The sequence below is a fragment of the Rhea americana genome, unplaced genomic scaffold (genome assembly GCF_003343005.1).
Source record: "Rhea americana isolate MKP2758 unplaced genomic scaffold, rheAme1 scaffold_27, whole genome shotgun sequence".
Taxonomy (NCBI): domain Eukaryota; kingdom Metazoa; phylum Chordata; class Aves; order Rheiformes; family Rheidae; genus Rhea; species Rhea americana.
Genome location: NW_028186390.1, coordinates 214301 through 240701, shown reverse-complemented (window position 1 = coordinate 240701; position 26401 = coordinate 214301). Strand labels below are relative to the sequence as shown.

Below are 26401 nucleotides of genomic sequence, written 5' to 3'. Positions count from 1 at the left end.
CTGTGGTGTTTTAATTTTTTTCTAGTTGTTGTGGTTTGGAACTTTTAAACATTTAAATCTGTTTGCTTTTCTTCTGATAACTGTTTCTGATGAAGCTAAGCAATAATGCATGTTGCTTTTCGTATYGCCTCAGAATGATTAACTGTAGATCTAATATTTTGTATTGACCAGCTGCAAAAAGGAGTATCTACAGCAGGGAAGATTATGAAGTTGTTAGTGTCATAGTTGTAAATGTAGTGCATTGCTACAGCTGTGAATCTCTTTAAAAAAACAAACAAAAAATATCTGTCTGTATAGATTAATATTCTAATTGGCTAAGACATATGATTTGAGGTATGTAAAAATATGTTTAAAAGTATGTGCACTGGCAATTATTGAAAAGGATGAATTGATAAAGTGGCCTGAAATAGGAATATTATTGTGCCAACAAAGAAGATTTTTTTTTTTTTTTTTGGGTCCAGGTCCGTAATTTAAAATTTCACGTTTCATTAACACCGGTGATTGCGTTTTTTTTTCTCGAATATATACAGACAGGTTCCTTCACAACCACATAACCTTTTTTTTCCAACCTGAGCTGTAACATCAGATCTTTTGCTATAAATATGTAAAGGCTTTTACAAGAGCTAAATCATGAATGTTTAGTCAGGGAGTTTCTCTTCCTCTCTTCATACTATATATAGTAAAGCAAAGGATTTATCTAAAAAAGGAGAATTATTTGTTGAATCTCAGATCTCTTCAGTGTTTGGAGTTGAAATCTCTGTAAAAGAAAATGCAACATTCGTGCCGGTGTTGTTTTCCTTTGACCTAAACTAGATATGGATGATAGATGAAAAAATTGTACTGAAACGATTCTGAAGATCTTATACCAGTTCATAATACGATGTAGTATTAGGAGTTAATCACTCTTACTGTGTTGTCACCTGCATGGTACTTCAGTGAAAATAGGCAAATGTAAGGTTTTGTATTCAGGTAGTCATAGTCCAGGGATAACTTCTGTATGTATGAAGAGGAATGCTTTGTAGAATGACGTGAGAGCTCGAAATTTGTTCTCTTGACCCTGCCCATGGATGGGTATATTTGGACAGGAAGAAGTAATTCCATTTCTCAAAGGAGAATTTTGAAGTTTGATTTTCCTTCTGTTTAGGTATGAAAATGAAAAACTGTCAAAATAAACTACAAAAAAGAACAGATTCCCAGCCTCCATAGCAGTGTCCTCAAAGACCTTTGTCCCAAGACCTTGAAAGCTCAGACTTCTTGGAAATCCATCCAGGAGTGCCAATAGTGAAGCACTTAGGTAACATTGCAGAAAATGGAGCAAGTTCTGACTGAAGGCTACATGACTCCTGCAGTATTTCAGCAATATAGCCACTCTTTTCCTGATTATTCTGATTTAGCTGTATTGGTGAATTCTAGTAAACATTGTTTTATTGGATTTTTTTCAGCTAGCTCCAAAGGTGAGGAGTGGAGAACCTCCTGTGCACAGGAAATAATGGAGTACACCAGGCTGTATCAGCAATTGTTGAAAAACTGGACTGTCACTCTAAAATGACAGGAAAGGGTCTTCATTTAATTTGCATTATTATGTGAATACTGAATTCAGAGCACAAAAAAATTTGCCCAGTAGATTTCATGTACTGCATTATATATATAAATTGAATTTAATGAACAGGAGAGAGCAACTGCTGTTCACTTGCTATAGATTTCTGTAAAGGAACTCCAGCATTAGAAGTCTCTGCTGTCACTGGCATCCTTCAGTGGATGGAGATGGCCTATTTACAAAAATATGATCAGAATATGTTTTACCAGATAGCGTTGCAAAGACTAGCAGACTACTGAAATCATCACYGGAGGGAAGAGATGTACTGGTCTTTGTCAGAGAGGGCAGGGTGCATCACAGAGAGAAGAGTTAGTAACACAGTGAGAGAACCTGTAGTCGAATCACTCAGTAMCTGAGTTGAGTCAGGGATAAGAGGAATCTTTGGGATGCAACTCATCCCTCTTGAATCCAGGGAAGATAAATAGGTAGGGGAACTAACAAAAAAGACAGTAAAAGGGAAGAGATCTGGATAGCAAAAAGGATACCAGAAGCCTAAATCAGAGCCAGAGAATGCAAATGTATATGAAGAGAACAAATAATGAAGCTACATCTCAAATGTTGAACTGCTCTCCTTCATCCACCGTAGATAGGTGAGAACATTCATCATCCTCCAATCTGGTTCAACCTCCAATGTATAGAACACAGAGCTGAAAATGCTCAAGGAAAATGAGAAAACCAAAAGGAGAACAGATAGTAAAATGAGAAAGAAATGTTCTGTGTTCTGATAAATATATGCTCAGTGTTCTGATAAAAATACGAAGAATGACGTGCTAAAATACATTCATCTTATAGAAGTGAGAGGAAAAGGCACAGAAGAAAATAAAGAAGAGATCTGAAACAGTGAATGAAAATACAAAAATACTGGAATGATAATAATACTGGAAATCAACTCTTATAATTGATGCAAAACTTTTCTTTTGAAAAGGGCCTGATACATGCTCCAGGGTTTACTCCATGCTGTGCTCTGTATTGAAATGTTAAGAATTACAGTTTGTTTAAAGGATATGACTTGTATGTTAATATGTGTTAGATTAGATAGCTGGGCAGTAACCTCCAGTGGGTATCATTATTCTTATTCCTGAACAGATTCTGCTGGTAGTGTTAAAAATAGCCTATAACAGCAGAGTAATGAAAAGGGGTCTTTCACATCTTGCAGACTGAAATGGCATGATGGACATTTTGTTTTCAGTGTTAGTAACTTCTGACACAGTATTCATAGCTGCTTTTTGTTGGATATAAAATGTATTTTTAATGGTCAGGGTCCTGGAATTTAGGAAGGCTTTGAAGTTCTGAGTGAAATAAGGTGGAGATGAAGAGATGTTTGATACTTATGTCAATGGAGGTCATCTATGACTCCTGAATCAGTCCATCTGATACCTATTACGCAAAAGTAAAAATCTAGAGACTGACTAGATATATGACTTTCATTTTGACCTACGTTATTAATTTGAAAGAGCCTACAGATAAAAATGTGAGTATGGGAGGACCAGTCTTTTGGGACTGACTTGAATAAACTAGATGTTTATCTTGCCCTTACAAAAGACACCAGCGCTGTTTAAGCAAAAAGTAGATAATTTATTGTACAGTATCTAAAGTACTTTGTCACTATGGAAAAGAGCAAAAAGCATGAATGTTTAGCATTGTCTGCTTTCTTAAAATGTGCCGTATGGTTTATGTAGTATRCAGACTTGTTGGCTTCAGTCTCTCTTGAGAATCTTTGCAAAATTTTGAATCTTTCTCAGAATGCAAAAAATTGCAATTCAGTTAAAGGTAAAAATGACTTTTGGCAGCACTTAGCTTATTCTAAGATTTCATTATTTTTAGAATGTTACAGACATATTTGCTATCTAACTTTAATTAATCACAAATAGGAAGACTCCAATAACTCTAAACATGATTGAAGTTGCTGACAAAACTCTTACTGATTTTGACAAGATTCAGATTTCACTCTGCAGAAGAATATTTTCTTAGAGATTAGCAGGTATCTAAATATGAGGCTCTTCAATCTTTTATTGTTTATAGAAATATATTTGCAATATATGATAATTCTGTTCAGTGGATTTGTTTGCTCTAAAGTGTAAATGATACTTTAAACTATTTTTAGAAGTTTTAATGTAATGCTGCCTAGTATAGAGAAGTGCCTTTTAGACAACCCTATCCAAAATGCTTAAGGTGAACTTCTGGATGTCTGTGTTTGAACAGTGAAAAATGAAGCATAAGAGGTAGAAGCCATACTTTGCTTTCTATTTCTCCTTAGAAAAGAGTTCTTTATATGACAGATATGCTACCAACATAGTTATCAGCTAGCTAGGACATTAGGACAGGGTTTTGAGGGCTGTAAAATTTTAGCCCTTAATTTTCTGGATATTGAAATGACTTCCAGCCATGATAATACCATAAGAACATTGTAACTATGATTAGACAAACCCTAACAGACTGATTTGATAACAGAACCTTGCAAAGGTGGCCCAAATGAGAGGATGTTAAAGAAATGTTACATACCAACCACAGGTAACACGTGGCATCTTTAACTTTGAATTTGAACGTGTAAGATGTGCAGCAGATGGTTTAGTGATCCTACTGCAATGAGAAGAAATGTAGCTTTACAGCAGAGATCTGTAGTTTTTCTCTTAGTTTCTCTGAAACCAAATTCCTTGTTTGTAAAATTAGGATGATATGGGAAATACTAGTGTTGTTTACTTATACAGTATGCTTGTAGTTGGATACCAGGTTGGCCAGAAGATGAAACTGCTTTACCTTTTGTTAAAGTGTGCGCATTAAAAGACACTGAAAAATTCCCTTTCTCTAAAGCTAATTTTTGTTGAAACGTGTATTAGGAAAATAGACACTTCATAAGAAACATGTATCTCCTGGCTAAAATAGATTAAAAACAGCATAAAATAAAAGTTTGGAAAGAAATCTATCCCTTGCCTGTTTTGTCCTCACAGAGTTGGTCCATTGTTTCAGTCCAACAGCTCCTAAAGGCTTCCTGGTTTTGGCAGCATCCACACATTCCTGGGGAGGTTTCCCTCTGTGACCTCGGAGAAGCTTTATCTTTATCTGACCTAGTGTCGGTCAAGAGGGAGTGGGCCCATTTTCTGTCCATCCTTCTTTTCCTGCTCCTATTCCTTCCCTTGTACTCTGTGATTGTGCAGTTGTACAGTGAGCTGAAAGACTAATTGCTTTTCTTCCTCAGGATTTTTTTTTTAGTAAGATTAGCAAAATAATCACCAAACTGTTCATTGATCTAATTGAAAAATAATGCTCAAGAGAAAAAAGACAAACAAAACAATATTATTGGTCCTTTGTGGTTTTGCTKGATCCAGCACAGGGTGGTCCAAGCAGGCAGCTTAAGAGGAGGAGGAGGGGGTCAGAATTTCCTTTGGTAATAGCCGGTCCCTGAACTGAGCTATGCATAATGTGGTGCTGCATCCTGAAGCTTGGCTGAAGGTCTGCCCTGTTGTGTAAGCAGTACCCTGGCTTTTCTCTGAGACCTCCTGGTCTGTGGGCTGTTGGCTGTGGGCTGAGCACTCGCTGCATTTGTCCTCCTTCTTGTCCCATGCCACATGCAGACGCTCCTCCAAGCYGCTCACAGTTCCCCTTTGGGAAGGAGCAATCTCTCCTCTTCTGTCATCAGCAGAACAGCAGCAGCAGTCAGGACAACGGAACTTGACAGCTGTCCACTCTGCTGCCAAGTTACCCCTTTCTCCATCTCATCCCCTGACAAAACACAACATGCAATATGTGCATGATAAACTGTGGATAAACAAATAAATCTGCACTCTACTGTAGTACCTTTCAGAACAGGGCAGCCTTTTATTCTACGAGTTAGTACGCTACCTAAGACAATTGGCTGTAGTTGGAATAATGTTTAAAAATTACGATGATAAAAATGAATATGGAGGAAATGATCTGGTGTCCTCGTGTATCTAGAATGAAAATATATTTTCTTCCATATCAATAAAATAAAATTGTTTATTAATTAAATGGACCTTTTGATTTGTGGTATTGGTRTGAGACAGCAATTATTTGTGTCTAGAAAAGTTCTGTTTTGTGAGGGTTGTGTTACTCTTCTTTTAAAATGGGATTTTAATTTTATTTTAATAGGAGTAATTGGAGCAGATGTGAAAGGACACAACCTGCCATGTGAAAATCAGCCAATTACATCCCGAGTTGCTATGATCTGTGGAACATCTTCATGCCACATGGGGGTAGGTTATGTGCCTAGTCCTAATTTGCATAGAATATGGTAACCAATGTTTCTGAAGGGAAGAATGACCTCTGTGTCTCTCACTCCTTTCCTTTTCCTTGATTTTTCTGGTAACTGTATCTCTACCTTTGGATATTAATTATATATTACYGTGCATTTACTACTAAGCAAGAATTTTAATAGTAGTAGAAATCAATACTGAAAAAAATGACATGAAAGGTAAAAAACCACAATGCTAAAGTGGCTTAAAGAGCAGTCTGAAATCTGAGCCAAACATTGAGCTTGAGTTATCCGTGACAAGCCTGTCACTAATGTGTTACAGAATAGTGTATTTGGAGGAGTGTATGTCTTTAGTCACAGCCCTTCTCCCCCACCTCTTCACTTAATCAATATAAATCCTTCTACCTCTGAAAGCTGCTATGATCTATAGAATTATGATATGTATCATGACTAAAGAGAAAGAAAAACCTTGATAAGCAATTTTCACTTTGCTAATTTTTCTCAGTGAATTAACACAAAAGCTTTTTCTGAGATTGCAATTAAAATTTAGTGTCTGCTTTTCAAATTTATACCTTTTTAAAATGTATGAGTCTGAAAGCATTCCATTTAGATAAGTACCCTTTTCTGCTACATTTTTTATTTAAAACTCATTATGGTCTTAAATTTAGACTGATTATAACTTGGATTTTTCCTAAATGGGCAAATTGCAATAGGAATGCTAGAGGCTTTAGGAAGGACTAGCATACTCCATAGAGGAAGCTCTCCAGTAGAGAAAAGAAGTTGTTTAAATAATAAATAAATAAAAAATGGCAATCTTAACAGTCTATAAGTTGTCTTCGTAGTAACAGTATATATTAAAATGATGATCATGTCATACAGATTGTAGTTCAGCAAAGTATTTAAGCACTTGATTGAATTTAAGGATGTGAATAAACCTGGTTTTGTGAAGCAGAGCATTTAAAAAAGACTTAAGTCCTGTAGAAAACTTGAAGTATGTTTGAATTGTTACCTCAGCCAGAGTTTCAGGCCTTGAATCTCACCACTGTTGGGCCTAYTCGGTCTCTGAGAGATTGCACTGGTATCTGCACTCATCAAGGCGCAGGCAGGGCAGTCTGCAAATACCGGCACTGGCAGAAGTTGTTACTGTTTCTAGCGTGCTCCTACCTATTAGGGTTTCCAGTTCTTTTAGTGGAGGTTTCTGTCCCTTCAGACCTTCAGAAGAAGCTGTCTGTATGAACTCTTCCTAACCTGTTTTATCTAGCTGTGTTAGTTTAAACTGTTAAACTGAGCTGGGCTAATAGAACTAATTCTGGACTGAAACGAGCTAAGCAGCACTCATACGGTTTCCCCAAAAGGTCTGAGGGTAGTATTGAGCAGCTGGAAATGGGCCAGTTGGCTGTAACTTAATCCTTTAGTGTAACAGGCCCTGGAAGAAAAAATATATGCGATTATTTATTAATTTTTTACATATATACACAGATAAGTTTTAATGTAGCCCCACTTACACAGCTATAACTTGTTTTGCTTCCCAAACTAGAGCAAAACGTAGCAGTRTAAACGTACTCTGTGACAAGAAATGTGGCTCTGTTATCTATGCTAACATAACAAAGGTGACAAATCTTCCCCCGGTAAAGCCCCTGTTGGTACTGATCAATATTCTGTTCTGTGATTAAAGTCACCCTGAAGTCGTACATAGGCTACACACTGTAGGCAAGGTGGAACCTTTTAAGCTCTTAATAGTTTGAATGCAAACTCAGGAATAGATGCTTGTGCAGTTTTTGGATCAGTTTAAACTGATTTTAATGTAAATGTAACTCCTCATCATTTCCCATACGAGCATTTCCCTTGCCTGCCTTTTTTAACTCATCTGCTCAGAGCTATAACAATCTTTGGCTAGCAAACAGTAATCAAATTTTAAGCTTCTCTGGATTTAATCTGTGAAAGGACTTTGGTTTACTATTCTTTTATCTATACCTGCATAAACTGTATGAAGTGAATGTAGAGCACACACAGCAGTTGTATTTGTATTTTACTAAGAGCTATTTCAGCTGCATTTGGCTGAAATTAGCTGTTCCTTTTTTTAATTAGGGCTATAAAATGAAAGTATATTATACTTGTGTTTTGATAGAAATATATATTTTCTCTCTGTGTGCACCAGGGGACCCTCAGGGCTACAGAGATTAATCATCGGGTTTAATTTAATGCAGTGGGAGAGAGACCTGTGTGGTCAGGCGGGCATTAAAAAGTGCCTTTGATCTGCTTCAGGTGCACTGAGCCCCAGTGAGCCAGCAACAATAATACCTTTGTGAGATGATCAGAGACGAGAGAGGGAGAAAATGGCCTGTGTGGAAACTCAAGGCCGTCCTTTGTTGTGGTTCTGGCAAACGAAAGAGCCAACTGTCAGGAGAAATTCAGAAAACAGAAAGCAGGGTGAAAGTACGGTTGGATTTCTTTCAAGGGATCATAACAGGAAACTGTTCAAAATCATCTGCTGTGCTGCTTTTTTTCCCCCCCTTCCTCCTTTTGGTGGGGGCAGGGGTACTACTGTTCGTGCATGTGCCTGGGTAGTGTTTCCATTCTCTAGACTGAATGTACTGTAAGTCACAAAAGCTCCTATTGCTTGAACAGGGCATTTACTTTAAATTTTAAGAGAAACTACTCTTTGACCCAGTTTTCRTGACCTCAAGGACTCCAGAGATCTTGAACAAAAGACTTTGCTAATCAGGGCTTTGATATTTTAGAAAGGACAAATGTGGAACCTAATTTTACTCATGGCTATAATAGCTTAATTTCTGGTAGAACTACCATTCTTAAGTGAGGATACACTTCTGGGATTAACCACTGACAGTCTTGGGTAATCAGGCACACACAAAGCATTTTGTGATTGTTTCTGCTGAGATACTTGGATAGCCCATGTATGAGGTAGAAAGCATGCTGTAATTAGGTTACTGATCCAAGTCCACCTCCAAGTTGGTAGTTGCTGAAAGTCACTGCCACCTCAGGGCTCATCCATTACCCACAAGATTAAAAAAAAAGATAATCTTGAAAATTTTTGTAGTTATTTAAATTACATGATTCTCTGCCTACGTTGCCCTAGCAAAAATCGTCAGCAGAATTTGCATTTGGAATGGTAAATAAGCTGTCCTTTTACATTTGAAAGATTGTCCCTAGATTAGGGTTGGTATTCATTTGCTGTAGCTTTGATCTCTCTGTGCAGCATAGGTATTCCTTTCAAGTGACAGATACTCAGTGGCTGGCATTTCTGAGTGGGCTGCTGCATGTCATCATGCTTTTTAGACAGGGCTTCAAAACTCTAGCACCCACATTTAGTCTTCAAACTTTTAAGGAGACCTTCCTTGTGTAGCCATGGTGACTCTCAAACACATACTCAAAATGTGTGAGTGTTTTTTCCCCAGTAAAATAGCAACAGGTTTGAGGCAGTGAAAGGGCAGCTTGCATAATATTCCCAATAGTAGTCGTATAGGTCTAACATGTATGCTCTAACTTCTGGGAATAGGTAATTGGTTTCCCTAAAAGCCTGTCTTCCTGCCAATGTCTTATGAGTCTGACATTTAAAAGGTTTCARAAGTGCTTTGTTTTCTTCTGCAACCTTTTGGCAATTGGAGGGGTTTCAGGTATAGACATATGTATTATTTTGTCCCACTCTTAAATGTAAGCATGCTTGCCTTTTTGCAGATGTGTAAACTCACAAAGAACTGAGTTAACTCTTGTATACCAAACAGCAGAACAGTAATATAAACGAGTAACACACAGAGTGCTCAYGTGTAGAAATTCCCTGGTATTCCCCACAGCAGATAGTCTAGCCATACTGCTGCTTCTTTCTCTTAGATAAATCATGCAGTTTCCTGTACCTAGTATCAGTGTAGCACTCTTCCCAGGCACTAAATCCACAGAGTAACACCTTTTTTTTTTTTTTTTTTTTTTTTTTTTTTTTTTTTAAAGTAAAATGTTTCTTTAGGTTGCAAGCTTTTTGGTACAGAGACTATGTTTGGGTTTGAGTATGCTTATGTGACACCTGACAGTTTGGGACCATCGTGCAAGTTGGGATCTGTCTTACTAGAACAGTACATTAGTACTAGCACCCATTTTAAGTTTAAAAGGCATGAGGGGAAATGTGTCTCATTATGGTCATGGAACTGATACAGTTAGGCAGCTTCTTTTGAAGTCTTAAGCACAGATGCTGTGAAGTGAGATCTCTCGAATTTGTTGATAGCGTCTTCAGTGTTATCTCTGGTCAAATGAAGGAATAGTAAATGTTTACTCCTACATGCACATTCTCTTCTTCTGTCTTCCAGAGTCTCTTYGGGTTAAATTGTTTGTAAAAGCAACCTGTTTTCCAATCCTGTTTTTTCAGGTCTTGGTCAGAAGCAGAATCAGGGGGCTAATGATAGAGGCGTGACCAGCTGAGGTGTCYCTTGAGAAGGCTGGGTGCGAGGGGATGCCAGAGGCGAAAGGGAGCACTGAGCTGCGGTGCTGGAGTTACAGTGATAAGGGATTATAGCCAAGGACTCCAAAGCCAGCAAGAGTTGTGAAGGGGAGAGAGAGAAGGAGAAAAGTGAGAGTGCAAGAGAAGGTCTAGGGCTCTGGTAAAGAAGCTTGGTGGGACACATGAGAGGCTGTGTGGGGGCTACGAACGTTTAGGGGCTCTAGGACAAGAGTGTGGAGCACAGCATGACCTAGGTGGCTTTGGTCACCTTTCTGCAATTGTTTTTGGTAGCCAGAGGTTTTGAAAAAAATTAGTAGTAATTTAAAATAGTAAGCAGAAATGGATAGACTTGGAGTGGGAACACCACAGATGCTGAGGGTTGTAGAGTCACTAGGGCATAATGTCTCTTCTCTGAGACTGGAGCTTTCATAGGGGACAAGGTRGGACATGCATGCAGAGCTGCAAGGTTAAGTCCGTTGTGAGGGAAAGCAGCGTTCTTCTTTCACAGCACCCATTTTCTGAAATGTGGGGTCCTTACCGATCTTGTATGTATACAGGGTATGTGCTCTTTATACGTATTGAGTAAAGGTAAAGTAGGAGAGCGCCGCATAAAATCACCTTGCTCATTTTATGTGTGTGTGTGGGGWGTGTGTGTGTGTGTATACACTTGTTCATTTTATATATGTATAAAAACACCTCTCATTGCTACCTATTTTGTGGTGAACTAGGCTTGGTTAGAGATCAACGTTCTGCTTTCCACTTGTCCCAGAACAGTTGTTCCATGATAAAAATGTTTGTCATTCTTGCCCTAACACCTTTTTGRATTCACAGCTGAAGGAAGTAGTCAGAGCAGCTTCTAGTGGGAACATTGTTTGGCCTGATTTCAGCTTACTGAGGCAGGGGTTGTGTGTCTAAATTTGCTAGCAATTTGAGTCCCAAATATAGAAGGTATGTCTTTCTATTCAGAATCTCTATTTTTTTTCCCTCTTCATTTGGTAATGTGGTCTGTGTGCTTCTTTAGTCATTCCTTCTCCTTTATCAGCTCTCTGTAGGCAAAACTTTTTATTTGGGATGGTCAGGGAATCTTTTCTGGTTTGGATGGAGTCTCTTCATCTGTTCTTGTATTCTTGTGACTCTTGTCCTTGGGAGCTGACTCACCTGACCTGGTGCACAATTCTTTTTTTTTTCTCCTTGTGCTGATGTGTATGTGGTTTGAAAGTTGTAATTTAGTCATTTTTAAAATTGAAGAGGCACAAGTAATTTATTTCTGTGTCATCAAATTGACTACATGATCTGAGAGGCAGAGATTGGACAGCTTTGTGAATAACAAAATGGGCAGTTCATTTTGCTGTCCCAGTATTTACTATGAATTATTTTAGAAAGAATACCCCATGCTGTCTTTTACTAAACCTGACTAGTCTTTGMCTGTTTCTGCTAAAGGAACTTCAGCCTGATTTGCTTATTCTAAATTTGTTCATTTGATTCTCGTGATGACTGGCAAACACAATAGAGCTTCTTTACTCCACAATATCCACCCAAGCTGCCAACTTTGTTCACACAAATAGAGTGTAAAGCACGTTTCCACCCCCAAAGCATGCACAGTACGTGTCCTTTGCAGTACATCCTGGAGTGGAGACTGCAGAGACATGCTGGCTCAAAGTGTTCTCATAGCCTGATCTCTGTAATCTCAGTGGGAGCCAGACCAGCAAGTGGATTCAGTGTATTTTGGCTCTGATACGAGAGTCTCCTCTTCAGAACATGCCACGTTGTTAAAGCAGCAGACTTTTGAGTAATTACTACAGAGGAACTCCTCAGCTGCTTGAAATCGTCTGTGAGAAGGGAAAACTTGCTGGGACAAAATAGCCTGGTACTTGCTTTGCCAGCTATATTTAATCTAATTGGATGGCACTAGGCAATGAGTTTCTGGAGAGTGAATCGGACGAGTGCGTGCAGCACTTCAGCCTTGTGCTGTTAGTCACTGCTGCACATGCATCCCCGACATGAAACGTGCAGTCTCCGAGGGGACAGGGCCTGAAGCCCTGGGCAACGACACTGAGTGCCAACTGGCTGTGGCCCAGGGCTTAGCAAAGGCAGCAATTTGTCCTTCTCCTGACCAGAGAAAATGGGCTGGGCTTTGGAGGGTAAGGAGAGKGAGGAGAAAAGGGAGGAATGCACTAGAAAATAAATAAATAAATAAATAAAAACAAAAGCTAAACTACTGAAACTGAGGTAGCCTAGAAATGTTTTTAAAATGATCTGTGCAAGTTTTATGAAATGGATAAGCACTCTCCCTCTTGCTTTTTTAATATTCTTCTTTTCTGTAAGGCCTGTTCTCCACATACGAATCACAAAGCTAGTGTCTTTCATATGAGAGAAATAAATTAGTACCACAGGAACCTCTCCCTTACTCTGTCCTCATTCAGTTCAGCTCTGCTGGCTTATATATGCTTTTGGCAGCAGTCACAGTGCTGACTTCCCAACTAATGAAGATGTTTTACATTCAGAGCTGCATGAAATGAAAACCACATTTACTTCACAACTCTGTTACAGGTTGCCCATCCTTACTGGACACCGTCTTCTAAGGAAAAGGTCACAGAACCTATTTAGGTGCCTTTTCATCCTGTGGCCTTAGAAGGGTTGCATTTCTGTAGAAATACTGCCTTTTCCAGCTCATCCCTCAAACAAGTCCTCCACACCCTTTTTCTTAATGAGACTTTCRCATTCTATGTTTTAGCATCCTTGATTTAAAAAAGAAATGAACAGAATTGTAATATCCCCATCATAGGCATTGATTTGCCATAGCGTACTTTGTTTTGTTTTTAAAAGGCAAGAAGTAAAGTATTTTGCTAGCAGGGTATATAAAAGATGGTTACTTTTCTGACCTCCTTATTATATTAATAAAAGCTAGGCAGACTTCAGTAGTGGTAGGAGGTCATGTGCAGGCAGCCTCTGAAACCCAAAGCACTTTCTTGCAGAACTAGTAAACCACAAAGCTTAAGATCTTGAAATGTAAATAGGAAGTTGGAGAGTTTACTTTAGAGCCAGCAGTGGTGAGTCTGTATAATGTTTATTTCTGCTTGCCTCCCAGCCTTTCCTAAAGCTTGGCAGAGATGAAAGGAAGGCTTTTACATTAAACAAGTTATTAAAAGTTTTTGTTATGAGCAAGAGTCCTTTGCTCCTGGCCTGACATAATTCAAARCTCAGGTATGCCTTGGTAACTGGGAGAATGGGAGGTTCCTATTTAATGGGTACCTGTCAGAGAAATCCCATTTTGCATCCCATTGCTTTGCTGTTAATCAACCTGTTCACAGGAATGTTGCTGAAAGCAGTACAATCAYTGTATTGTATGTACAGCAGATAAAGCTTAATAGCATTTGCAAAGAAGCGTGCAGTCAACTCTCCTTCCTTTTTGTGAATAGAGCATTTGAGTTCAAAGGCTTACAGAATAGGTGTGGATAGAGCGAATGCTTGAAAATGTTCTGTTTGGAGACTATGTGAAGACTGATACTGTACAGACATCTCAGTGACATCAGTGAAAACGCTTGCTTTGAAAATTCTAGCAGACACAGTGATTTTCGTACTGCAGTTAGCTGAAAACTATGTGACACAGCCGTATATTAGCGTGTCTGATTTAGTATACTAAGTCTTTCTGCAGTGTCTTCTTTCTGGTGGTCTCAGAGCTCTTTRCAGCAATGAATGAATTGGATAAGAGAGCAGGAACTGTTATTCTTACTTCAGTGGGTGGGAGACCGAGACATTTTAAGTTAGYTGATTTTTAACTGTTCTGTCTTTGATACAGACTGCACCTATCAAGTGCTTCGGAAGTGTATGACAAATGAGTGACAAATTTTGGCTTGTATGTTTATGCAAGGCTCTTGTGTGTTCTAAAATGACAAGTTTTACATACTACAGGCAATACTTTATTGCATTATATGGTAAACGAATCCATAACCTAGAGATGTGCTTTCTTCCTTCCTGGGATTTTCTATTCTATTTGCTATAAGCAAAATGGATATAAAAGCATAAGCTGGGCTTCCTCTAGATCTGAMTACTAACAGGACTCCTCTCCCACCCCTCCCTCACCCCTTATCCCACATTTTGCCTTAGAAAGCGTGAGCAAGAGAGACTGGTCTCATCTACTTATGTTGAAACTAGTAAGATTTGTCCAGTCTAGCAGCCAGAAATACTCTGCTGCCTGATTTGAGCAGCAGATATCTTTGTATTTTCAGGACAACTTGTTAATATGATATTCTGCTGTTGCATGATGACTTGTATGTGAATGATTTTGAAGCTGAATTTTCTCCTTGGGTCCTGTAGAAATACAAGTTATCTGTTCAGTCAGTTGCACATGGTTCTGAATATCAATTGCTGCCTTATTGTTGTGTTGCAATCCCTTCAGCATGGTCGGATCTCTCTTTTTCTCTACTTAAAATACTGTGGAATTGAAGGTTGTCTATTAAGGGATCTAGCTCTAGAGGCTAGTATCGTTACACCTTTATTTCCTATGACACTTGTGTATTTTGATAGGATTTGGGGTTTTAGTTTGTTCTGGTAGAGGAAGGAGAGAATGAAAGAGAAATGCCGCTGTATTCTGAATTTCATAGCAAGAAATGTTTGAGAATTTTGTTGCTGCGTTGATGTACCGACACCATAGCATCGCTCCATTGTAGGAGACAGAATTAAGTAGCTTAATTCTAATTCATTCCTTATATGTTGTTATTCCTGTCTTTGTTCACTATCATTGGCAGTGGCCCTCCATTGTAACAGAAGATTTTCCTGTTTCCTTTTGTATGTTCTTCAAAGTGATGATACCAAATTTGACAGATGTWACATCTCATCAACATTTCAAATTAACCAGTTCGTATTACTCTTCTCCAGACCCAGAAGAATGTGTCAGCCTGAAGCTCACAGTTTTGGTCAAGCCCGAGCTCCTTATCAGAGTGTTTTATTCATAGGAGAACTAGACATGGGATTTTTCTCAGATCATGAGTATATTTATGTATAATGCATAGTCTCTCCAATTGCCTTCTTTTACACTGTTTGTTTTTGAGTAGGCATGAATTTGTTGGTGGTGTATATGCCACAGTATTTCTAAATTTCTTTTTTCTTTTCTAAACAGCAACAAATCCACACCCCAGTCAGGCAAACTTCATCAGTATTTGGGCAGTGGATTTCTTACTAAGGCTTACTTTCCCCCCGACTCTCCCTTTTCTCCGTTTTATTCAACCTCTGATGAAGCAGTAGTTCTTCATTTACTTTTGTTGTTACTTCTCCAACTATGGGTGGAGGGAGATATTAGTTGGGGCAAGGTTTCCTAGAGAGAAAGTGAGTYTCTTTTCATACAGTTGTTTTGGGAGCAAAGTGAGGAGAAACATTAACTGCTGCTTTTCTCCCACTGTCAGCTGGGAATCACAATTTATGCTCAGTTCGTTGTTTTTAACTGTGGGTGAAGGCCTGAGGTCCTCTCTTAGTGTTTACTCTGTCCTTGGGAGTTTATCTCAGTAAGCAAGGGCAGAATAAACACCARCTAAGGTTTTCAGAATTTACCCATTTAGTTGTTCAAATAAAAGCATGTTTAAAACAGCGTGCAGTGGCATATCCCATATTATGTAAATCTACTTCCAGTCACTCGGAGGGAATGCAAAAGAAGTGTTACTTTACCTGTAAGAAAGATGCTGTGGGTGGTAGTGGCCTTCACTAATAAAGGAATACTAATAGTGAAAAAGAAAAATAAATCTCTGAAATGTTCTATACTATGCAATAAATAAGTTAGAGGAGTATTAAGGTACATGGGAAGGGCAGGCAGAAAAGATAAGGTAAACCACACCCCATTTGAAAAAATTGTTTTCCTTGGTATTTTCCATAGGTTACTGCACTTTTTGCAGAATTATTTTTCCCCATAAATGATGGAATAAGGAACAGTACCTCAGTGGAAAAAGGTTGACCTACCTGTTTAAATGCCACATCTGAGATTTTTTTTCCACCYTTCCTGTAAATTTCTGTCACAATATCAGCTAATAAGCTCCAAGTTCTTCAGGACTGTCACTACCTGATACGGTGAGTTGACCGAATAGGGATATCAGGGATTGGCCTAGTTAACTTGCATATTAGAGATGATCATGAAAATACTTCTCAAGAGAAGACAAAGGTCTTATGATACATTCTTCAGGAAAGGATATAAGACAGGTAGCCCCTGTCTTCCTGCAGTCCTCCTTTGCTGGCCCATCATGTCACAGTGCTATCCTCTGGTCACAGTGACAAGGACTGGGCCTACCTTGGACAACACCAAGAGCTTGACTAGTTGGCTGGACAGGACAAGAGGCAATGGGCAGAAATTGAACCACTGGAAGTTCTGCCTGAACATAAGGGGGAATTTCTTCCCTGTGAGAGTGATGGAGCAGTGGAACAGGTTGCCCAAAGAGGTTGTGGAGTCTCCTTCTCTGGAGATCTTCAAGACCCACCTGGATGCAACCCTGTCTACCATGCTCTAGGTGACCCTGCTGGGCRGGGAGGTTGGACTAGATGATCTCCAGAGGTCTCTTCCAACCTTACTGATTCTATGATTCTATGAAAAGATAATGTAAATGGATTTTTTTAAAGTAGTATTTGAGAGTGGAGTTGTTTTGTATGTGTTGAATGTGGTTCAACATTTACCAGTCTTGTTGGCACAGCTGTTCATGTGCACATTTCCTAACCTTTCAGATCTGGAGGGGCCTTTTGCTAGAGTCGTGCAAAGATAGTGCTGCAAGGGGTATTCATGATGTGTTTATTTAGGAACGAGAACTGAAGTAGAACAGTTCTGATAGAAAAGAGTAGCACTCAGACATTTCAAAAATTCTGATGTTCTTTTAAGAAACTATGTTAATCTACAAGTAAAGCAAATTTCTTTTAAATGTGCTAACAAAGTTTTTTAACCTAGTGATTGTTGACATTTGTGAAAATATTATTTACAATCTTAGATAGTTAYGAAGACTTGGTCTCTCTTGTTAGCTGGAAGCAAGAACAGGAACTTCTGGAACCTCGGCTCACTGGAGACTGGGAGAATATTCTGGGGAGAATTATTGTATGCTTGCACTATTYTTATGTTCTTCCCTTTACATCTTATCTGTTACTGGCCACTGTTAATGACAGGACAAAGAAYCAGTCTGTGGTTCTTTGGTTTGACCATTTTTTTTGAAATATTGAAAAGAGTTAGTTCATATTGTGATGATCTTTCAGGAATTTAACTTGCCTTACTAGGAAATTATAATGTTATAAATTGTTTATTTAAAATGGCCTGTAGTTACTTGTCTATGCTRGAAGATTTATAATCTTCACATAGACTGGCATTTTGTGACAGTGAATATCTATCACTRGAAGAGAAGTAAAAATAAATGGGTGGTATAAATTGTTGTAGTTCATTTGAGGCCCTATATCCTCAGTGAGCTATTGTTATGAGAGGCACAGAAGTATCTGCTGTGAGTCAGGGAGCAGCATTGCTTTAGAAGAGTACATAACAGCATTTCAGCAGAGGACACAAGTAGAAGCTATCGTGTAACCAGATAACCTTTTAGTCCATTTATCAAAATAGTTGTAGTTCCCATTTCAAGGAAGGTGACATAGTAAATATGAGAAAAAAAAAACTGTATATCTGTACCAGCCATTTCACTGAATAAAATAATAAAATAAATCAATGCAGAATTGCTGKTGCTTAAGTGCTTAGCAAAAAGCTTCTGACTGTATTAGGAATGTGGACTTTTTTTTCTGTTTTGGGTCCTGAAAACAGTTTAACAGATTAAAGCTCTTTTTTGCCAATTTCTCTAAGAAATCTTGGCCACTGGGTGTAAAAAGAAGAGGCCACTGTRTATCTATTGTATATTTTCCCAAGCTAAAACAAAAAGTATGCTTAGTATTAGAGTTAATATTGGTAGAAGGCAGAATTAAATGTGTATGAACGTTCAAGCCTAGAACAGTCAAAAATCATCTAAAGTTTTATTTCAAAGCTGAGCATTGAATCAGGGTCATTGATAAGGTATTTGAAGTTCTTACATCTCTGATTTAGGCAGATGGAAGTGATGAGTTTGAACTGAAAGCCGAAYGAATTTGGAATTATTTCATTGAACTATCCATGAATTTCTTCTTAATTTTACCTTCTTCCCGAGCTGAAACTCTTGTCCCAGCCTTAGCTCCAAGTTTGCTTCCTGGAATAAACAGTAAAGGTTAATCTCACACCCGAGGAATAAAACTTACAGAGATGCAGATTTTCTGTTGAGGACACCAGTACTGTTCTCTGTGTGTCTGAGAAGAGCGAATCCAGAGAGAGTTCTAGAGGCAGATACTGTGCTCAGATTCCTTTCTGCTCCCATTGTGATCTTCTGGTGACCTGTCTAATGTATGACACTGAATGATCTAATTGTTCATCTGAAACCAATCTCTGTCTGGACCAAGATGCTCCTTGACTTGCTGGCTTCACCTTTTCCCAGGGGCCAGTTCTTGGATCCAGTGTGTCAACCAACAGACTTCTCCTCGTAAGACTCTTTCTATAAGGAAAGCAGTATCTGTTCTACATATATCTATCCCTCTGGTGTGTCTTGAGTTCATGAGATCCTTTGGAAGATCGTCTGTTGGTTCACAAGCAGCCTCACTGGCCCATTGACCTCAGGAATCCGCTTCTACCCTTCTAGTATTTTTGACGGTTGCTTGACTCCAAAGATAGATATTATTGCTCATGTTTTCTCTTCATTGGYTCCAGTACAAGAGGCCTTGCCTCTTTAGAGCAGGAGTCTCAGGATCTAGCTTCCAAGGTAGGTGGAAGAGGTACGCRATGACAACCTGCTATCCTCTTACATCCTGATTCATGTAAATGATTTGGAGTTTTTAGTGCCTCATGGGTGGATTAGCCACATGAATTCAAATGTGAGAGTCTGCTGCTATCAGTAGATCAGAAAGCCGTCAGTGATCCAGCAGGAGATGGCTRGCAGAAATCTGTCATCTGAGATCTCTCTGGATCTCAAGTTTGAAAAACTATGTGTATTCCAGAGCACTAATTTTTTTTCTCTGTCTGTCATGAAGTGGCTACRGTTAAGAAGGTAGATTATTTAACTCCTGATTCAGATACCATTAAGCCGTGTTCTTCTTCTAGCTTGTGCTTCTCAGCTGCCAACTATCAAACACTTGTGTCTGTTACAGCTCCCATCTTTTGCAGACCGCTGGCAATTTCCAGCAAACAATTGACACARGTTTTCAAAAACCCATTTTTCAAATGTGGCCCTCTGAGCTTCTGTGGCTGAAGCRCTCCTGGGTAAAGATTAGATGAAGCTGCTGAGAGATGCGTTGCACCTCTTAACACTCCCTTACACTTCTTTCTTTTTCCATTTGGCAGCGGCATAGTCTGGCTTTTAAATTGTGGGTCACAGATCACAATTTGCGTGTGCGTGTCTATAATTCTCCTCAAAGCTCCTTTCTTATGGCACTCTGCAAGAGAGRAGGGAGAGAGAAAATACAGGCTGGCTCCTATAGTTTTGACACAAGGTACCTGCAGGACAAATGTGCTGGGAAAGAGGTGAGTAAACAGCATGTTTATATTACTGATAGCCTTGTGAAAATTCCATGGCTAAATTTCATATGTTGTTCAGATATCAGTATTGTTTTAGAACTGGAGCACCTGTTCTGTTTTTGTTCTATCCTTATGATGAGAAAATACATCACTGGGAAGGTTTAATGCATCCTAAACGCAGTGAGACAAGTTTGGCTCTCTTACAGCTGAGTTGCCATGCTCCGATCAGGTAGGCAACATAGCGTGAGAACAGAGTCTGGCACAAAATACGTGTTCACCCTATTTCCTCTCATATTATATRTAGCATATATTTCATTCTGAATATTGGGGGCAATTTTTGATTTTTTTTTTGACTRATACATTTCTTTGGCTGAAAGGAGATTTATAAAATTACTTTTTTCTGGTGGAGAAATTAGGTTTTATTATTATTTCACCTTTATTATATAGATCATAATAAGAGGGGAAAATATTGTGCTTTCAATATCATTTTCATTTTTGCATTTTTTATATTCTGCTTTTTAATTTGGAGTTTTCCAGTGGAAAGAGAGAAAGTCAAAAGCTTATAGTAGGAAAGGTAGGAACCATTCTTACACTGTGTTTTCTCCTCAGGAAAATGGCAAACTTTTATGTGTATGAACAAAAATTATTCTGTTTGAAACAAATCTCAGTTGTCYGGCTTTGCTGGTTAATGTTTGACAGTTCTCTGAAGAGTCTTTTCAAACTTCTTTCATAAGATTAATATTAAAAAAATAAGAAAYAATTTTAAAATCGGCAGAAACATACAGTACTTTATGTAAGAGCAGTAATGGTATGGGCACATGAAAAAATTGAGTGAGTAATCYACAGTGTGTATTTTGCACCATGTCAGCGACTCTGCAGTAACACTCCTGGCCCTGGTTTCCTGTGGAATGTGCAAGGTCCCTGGGATTTGTCACATGATACACCACAGAGAGACGATGAGTAGAGGTGGTTTTTGCAGGGCAACTGACCTCCTAATTTCAACTATAATAATTTATTCATGCAGTTGTACCTAAGACATGCTAATACCATACTTAACTATTGGCTGAAACCTGATGAAGTGTGTTGAAGAACGTATAAAATACTCTCAGCCAACTCACGTGAGGAAACTGGACCTGGCTTCTGTTACCTAAAAATGGGCTACATTTCAGAGGGGTCTCTTACTCTGTGAAGGAGTACAGTAAGATATTTTAGCCCCACAACATCCATTAGCAGAGGGTTTTCTCAGATAGCAACTCCTGTCTTCCCGTGGCAGAAAAGCTGCTTATACAAGTGCTGCTTGTGACCTCTTGCATTCCCTACTCTGGGCAAGGGCTTGATATATTGCATTTAAAAAAGCTATAATAAAATGCACCTGAATAAAAGAGGGAATTTATTTGCTAAATTTGAACAATTAAATATACTTGTAATCAGTTTTTAGYAGTATTTTAGTTGCTGCATTTAGCTATTTCCGGAACCAATTTCCTGTGGCCGTRTGTGGGGGGGAACCCCCAACCTCTTGCCTTATAGTTTCCACTGATAGATTGGTTTTAAAGCAATATGTATTTGAGGATATAGTGATCCCCCTTGAAGGAGAAGCAGGTCTACTAGTCATATCCAGTTTTCGATTTCTGAAGCATGCACAAGGAACTAGTGTGGTGGTGTTCTTTTAGGCAAAGCCCTGACTGCGGGAGTTGTTTTCCAGTACTCTTGTTCCCTGTTTTTAGGAAAAGAAGAACATGAGCATTTAGAAGCAGGTAGATTCACTTCTTCTTTTTTGTCTAAGTATCTACTGTCCCATATTGGAAGTGGTGCATCTCACTTACAGGGACTGACATTGCTCATTACAGACACTCAAAGACCAAGGCTGACTTGCTTCCTAAGGATAGGTACCCAAGTCCTTGTTTGACCACCTAAATATCTGCCTTCGTGTTCTAAAGTTCCTGAGCCAGAAATCAAAGGGGAACATGTCTCTTTGTCTCCTTTGAAAAGCAGGCTGCCCACTTAAGTGTCTAAATGCAAATATTAGCCCAGATCTTCAGATGGTGTAAATCAGCATAGCTCCATAGAAGTCAGAGTAAATATGCTAGTTCGCACGAGTCAAGGCTTTAGCTCCCAGAACTGGAAGCAGTGGTCCAGTTGACTTTCTCTTGGTCTCGCCCGCGTAAGTAGAAATTAAGTACAGGCTGAATAACTAATGTTACTGTGATTCAAAATAGTCATTCGTTAAAATCATAAGTTCAAAAGTGTTAAAATTCCTTTCCATATTTAGCCTTCAATAAAGATCTCACAATGGAAATGTGTAATAGTAATCTCAGTCAAACTTTCCTCTAATTAATTCTTGTTAGATATAATGCCAGAGTGTGCAGTATATAATCCCATCTCATAACTCACCTGAAATATTTTCAGGGATGAGGCAATCAAGTTGCCTGAGGACTGTGGTTTCTTTACTGGGCATTAATCACGCACCTTGTTTGGTCTGTAGTTTGCAGACCAGTTAATGCTTCATGGAAAATTTAGAAAATTAGAAATAGTTCTGCATGCCTGTCAGTAACATTTTGCTGCTTTTCTCATAAGAGTTGCTGTTCAGAATAATTACTAACAGTAGTCCCTGAGAATTCATCTGCTTCTCCTACTTGTAGGTCTTACTGAAAGTTTGGTCTGGGTAATAATTAATGCAGGGCTTGAAGTAGAATACTAGCTCCAAATCACCATCATCAGAAATTTGAGATCCCAGTGTGCCTTTTGATGAATACTATCTGTATGTTTCTAATTCTGATAATTTTTACCAAAGTGTGTTGTGGTTGTAATTGGTTGGATTTTGTCCCACGGGTGTGTGATGTTTTATCAAGTGAAGAATAAGCAAAATCAGAAAGTGGGTATTTTTGGGGAGGAGAGTGTTTTAATATCATCACACATGGCCTTTGCTGGTTTGTGGCACTTGGAGCCTTGCTAATCTGCTGTAAAGTGAGCTGAATCAAAATATGCGGGAGCCATGTTCTTAATATTTTCATGGTGTGTAAATAAGCAATATCATTGTCTTTTCCTTGTCCTCTCTATTCCATTCCCTGGATGTAGATTGTTCTCGGAGGCCGCCCAGGCCGATTGCCTCAGGCTCTCTGAGCTAACAGGCACAYCTGCTTCTGCAGAGCTCCAGGCCTGTGAGCGCTCGCTGTTTGCAGTTACCTCTCTATGATACTGAAAGCAGTGAGGGGACATGGGTGACGTAAAAACGTGTCTCTACTAGAGCCAAAACAAAAGAAACAAACTGGGGCAAAAAATAATACTGACTATACATTTCTGTTTCAACTTTCCTACCACAGGTCATTCTCTGGCCGTAAGTCTGAGCTACTGGTAGGGCCCAGAAACCTTCGATTCTGATTCGTGGCTTTCGCCTTCAAATGATGTATGTCTCTCTGGCTGTCTCTTTTGACTTTGGCTGGTTCCACAGTCAGAAACAATATCTTACACTTCAAAAATGTTGCCTGATGTCTTTGAGTATCTTYCCATTGCACAACCTTAGATAGACATCGTTAATTTTGTTTTGCTTTCATTTATTCTGTTACCATTCTGCTAATGAAATGGGAGTCACTAAGCTTTAGTAATCTTCTAGATTTCTGGGTTTGGTAAACCCATAACATAGCCTTGACAACAAGTGGTGGATTCCACGTTCAGAAAGGCATTTATGAAAGTCTTTTCATCACATCAGCCAGAATTCTTAAATTGTRTGTAAACAGATTCCCAAAGTTGTCATGTGGTCAGATGTGTTCAGACAGAGGACTATGTTCTATCTTTACTTTGTCTTCACTCAAGTAAATTCTGTGTGCCTTCAGTAGGATAAGCCAGTTGGATGCACAAATGTTTGTGGTCTAGTATCTTAATATCATTGCAGAGCAACTCTGTGGATGGCCCACAGAATGCCAGCCAGAGCTATGTGACTTGCCACCACAAGTTAAGCAGCTACCAGGGATGGCCAAAGGACATAGGTTTAAAGTATAATCAAACAAATTATTGGTAGTATATGACCCATGAGAACTGGAATATTAATGCATTTTAATTTCCCTTTTATTCTGAAGGATACTTTCTGTGCTCAAAGATCTTATTTTTCTAAACGTCTTTTGCATCAGGCTAAAGCTTGAGTGCTATTGTGTGTTTAATAGGTAATTACTGCTAATAATAAACATATTTTAAGAAGAAAACTGCACTCACCGTACTCTTAACATAGTGGATTTCCTACAGAATTACAGGAAAACTTAGTTTTAAACCCATTTATTGTTGGAGCATTAATGCCAGGATGGCAATTTTGAAGTAGGGATCAGTCCACTCAGAATATGATTGTGTGCCCCTACTCCACCTGGTTAATACATATGCCATCAGAAAGTGCTGTTGCTAATTCATACATTCAGTAGCTACTACTGTGACCTAAGTTTGAACCAGAAACCTAGAAATGAAACATTCTTTGGTTTCCCTTTGAATTCTCTCTTTTTTATGAATCTCTTTCATTCTTTGTCACAAAGTTGTGGTCAAGTAGCTATATAAGGCCCATCTGTCAACAGAAGTGAAATGATACCATTTTCTTAATACAGGATTTTACGCATCAGTGTAAAACCCAGAGGTTTAATTTAATTTAATGAATATCAGTATTCTCAACCTACAGTCAGTCACAAAGTTTGAAAGTTGAAAGTCAGCAGGGAAGTTAATGAAAGTATTTGAATTGTYGATGATCAAAGTCCTGAACTGTAAAGAGCATTTATTAGTTGCTGACTGATACCRTGCTATTCCTACTTTCTTTCCCTTCCCTTCATTAATATCTTAGATCTTTTTTCATACATGCTATCATAGCCTAAAAGGAGCAGCTGTTACTCTGAATTTCTGACTCCAGAAGCTGATAAGTGAGATGATATTCAGACAGATTTTCTGGCCTAACTTCTCATTAACAAATGGTTATTCTAAAAACATTCTGACAGTAGAATTAAGGCTTAATTTTCCTTTTTTGTAAATAAGTTTAACTCAAGAATAGTTCCACTGAAAATTGATTTTATCTAAAATGTACTGCAAGTTTATAGAGAATCTGATACTGATATGAGAATGATGCCAGATATCAGATGCCTAATGTTAGGATGCAGAAATGAAAATGGAATAAGGTGCATATATAGCAGTATATTAAAGATTTGCTTCCCAGGTGATAGCCAAATTCTCAAATGGTGTTACTGTAGGAATTTGTGTAAGTCTGCATCAGCAACAGATAGTGTCAACTAAAGAAGAAAATTCTGTTGGAATCCGTGCTTCCATGAAACTATGTGTCCTGTTTTATCTTGTCTCTGACTACTGTAATACATACATAAAACTGAGGAGGAAACACAAGCATGTGCCTGATCATTATGTCTAGTCTAGCGAGACAAAGCTAAGTAAAATAAATCTTGTGTTGTGACTGACTTAAAATTGACTTACTCTATGCAATGGCTGTATACCTAGGTACTTCTGCTCTTTGAAGGTCTGTGTTCTTTGCCATTCCTTGTACCAGTCCTGACAACTGAATTTAGTTTGGATTAAAGGCACTGATGCCTTTGATTCACTTATATTTCACTGTAAGCTACCCTACAACTATAGTTASTAAGTAGAGCTTTTTTTCCCACATAAACTTACGCAATAGAGATGTATTGTTTTTGTCTGTTCCCGTTTTAGAGGGAGAGGTGAGTGGGAAAGACTAAACTAAATTAAATACATTACAAATCTCATATTAGTGCCATTTAAGCAGATCCTTTCATTCTAGAGCTTAGTTCTATATAGCGTTATATATTTTAAAGACGTTCTTCATTTCTGTGGGCTGCCAGATGTGCTGCAGATACCTTCTAATCTTAGATAGTTTGACTTTGAATTGCCTAGCACACGCCAGGGTTGAAATCTGGTCTGTAACTCATCCAAATGATCTACTCATAACAAGAGTGCCTTCTGGCAGTTACGCTACAGCTGAATACTGTTAAACTTAATTCGTCATTTAATTTGTTTCTGATTGCTCTATAATGTTTACATATCTTACATACTAGAATGATCTTTTATAGAGCATACACTGAGGTTAAATCCTCCCAGATAGAACTTTTTTTCCCCCATCTTCTCCCTTTCAGGAGATGTTGAACTTCTTTCTCTCTTCTGATGAATCCAAACCTTGGAATTGTCTTATCAGAAATGATGGCTGAACATGTAGGAATGTGCATGTTGGGGAGATGTGGAAAGGTGACATTTTCTTGCACATATGAATTATTTCCCATCCACAGGTAGAACACCATGTGGTGSATTTGCTCTCCACAGAGTACAATATTTCTATAAGTAAACATCACAGATGAAGCAATAGTCTGTGTGARTATGTTTAACTTAAATATTTATAAATACTATAGAACTTGAAATGTGAATTGGTTCAAATTCCTCTCATCTCGCATCTTCGAATACCTGCTGCAATAATCAATGTGCAGAGAGCATTCTAACATTGGCTGCCTCTGCATATGAGCATGTGTAACTTTACCCACTGTCCTTCAATTTCTCAACATGTAAAAACTAATCAATGTTAATGTGCCTCACAGTAAGAGTATGTTAGAGGATAGATTTAAGTTAAATAGA

The 26401-nt window shown here is 38.5% G+C and overlaps 1 protein-coding gene across 7 annotated transcripts in view; it reads left to right on the top strand.

The window, feature by feature from the left end:
- Positions 1 to 26401, top strand: part of FGGY (FGGY carbohydrate kinase domain containing) — a 152145-nt gene that overhangs the window by 72832 nt on the left and 52912 nt on the right. For all 7 annotated transcript variants that reach the window (XM_085307962.1, XM_085307963.1, XM_085307961.1 and 4 more), the window contains one exon: positions 5705 to 5808. In XM_085307962.1, coding sequence (XP_085164088.1) covers positions 5705 to 5808 — 104 coding nt within the window. The remainder of the gene's footprint in view (positions 1 to 5704; positions 5809 to 26401) is intronic.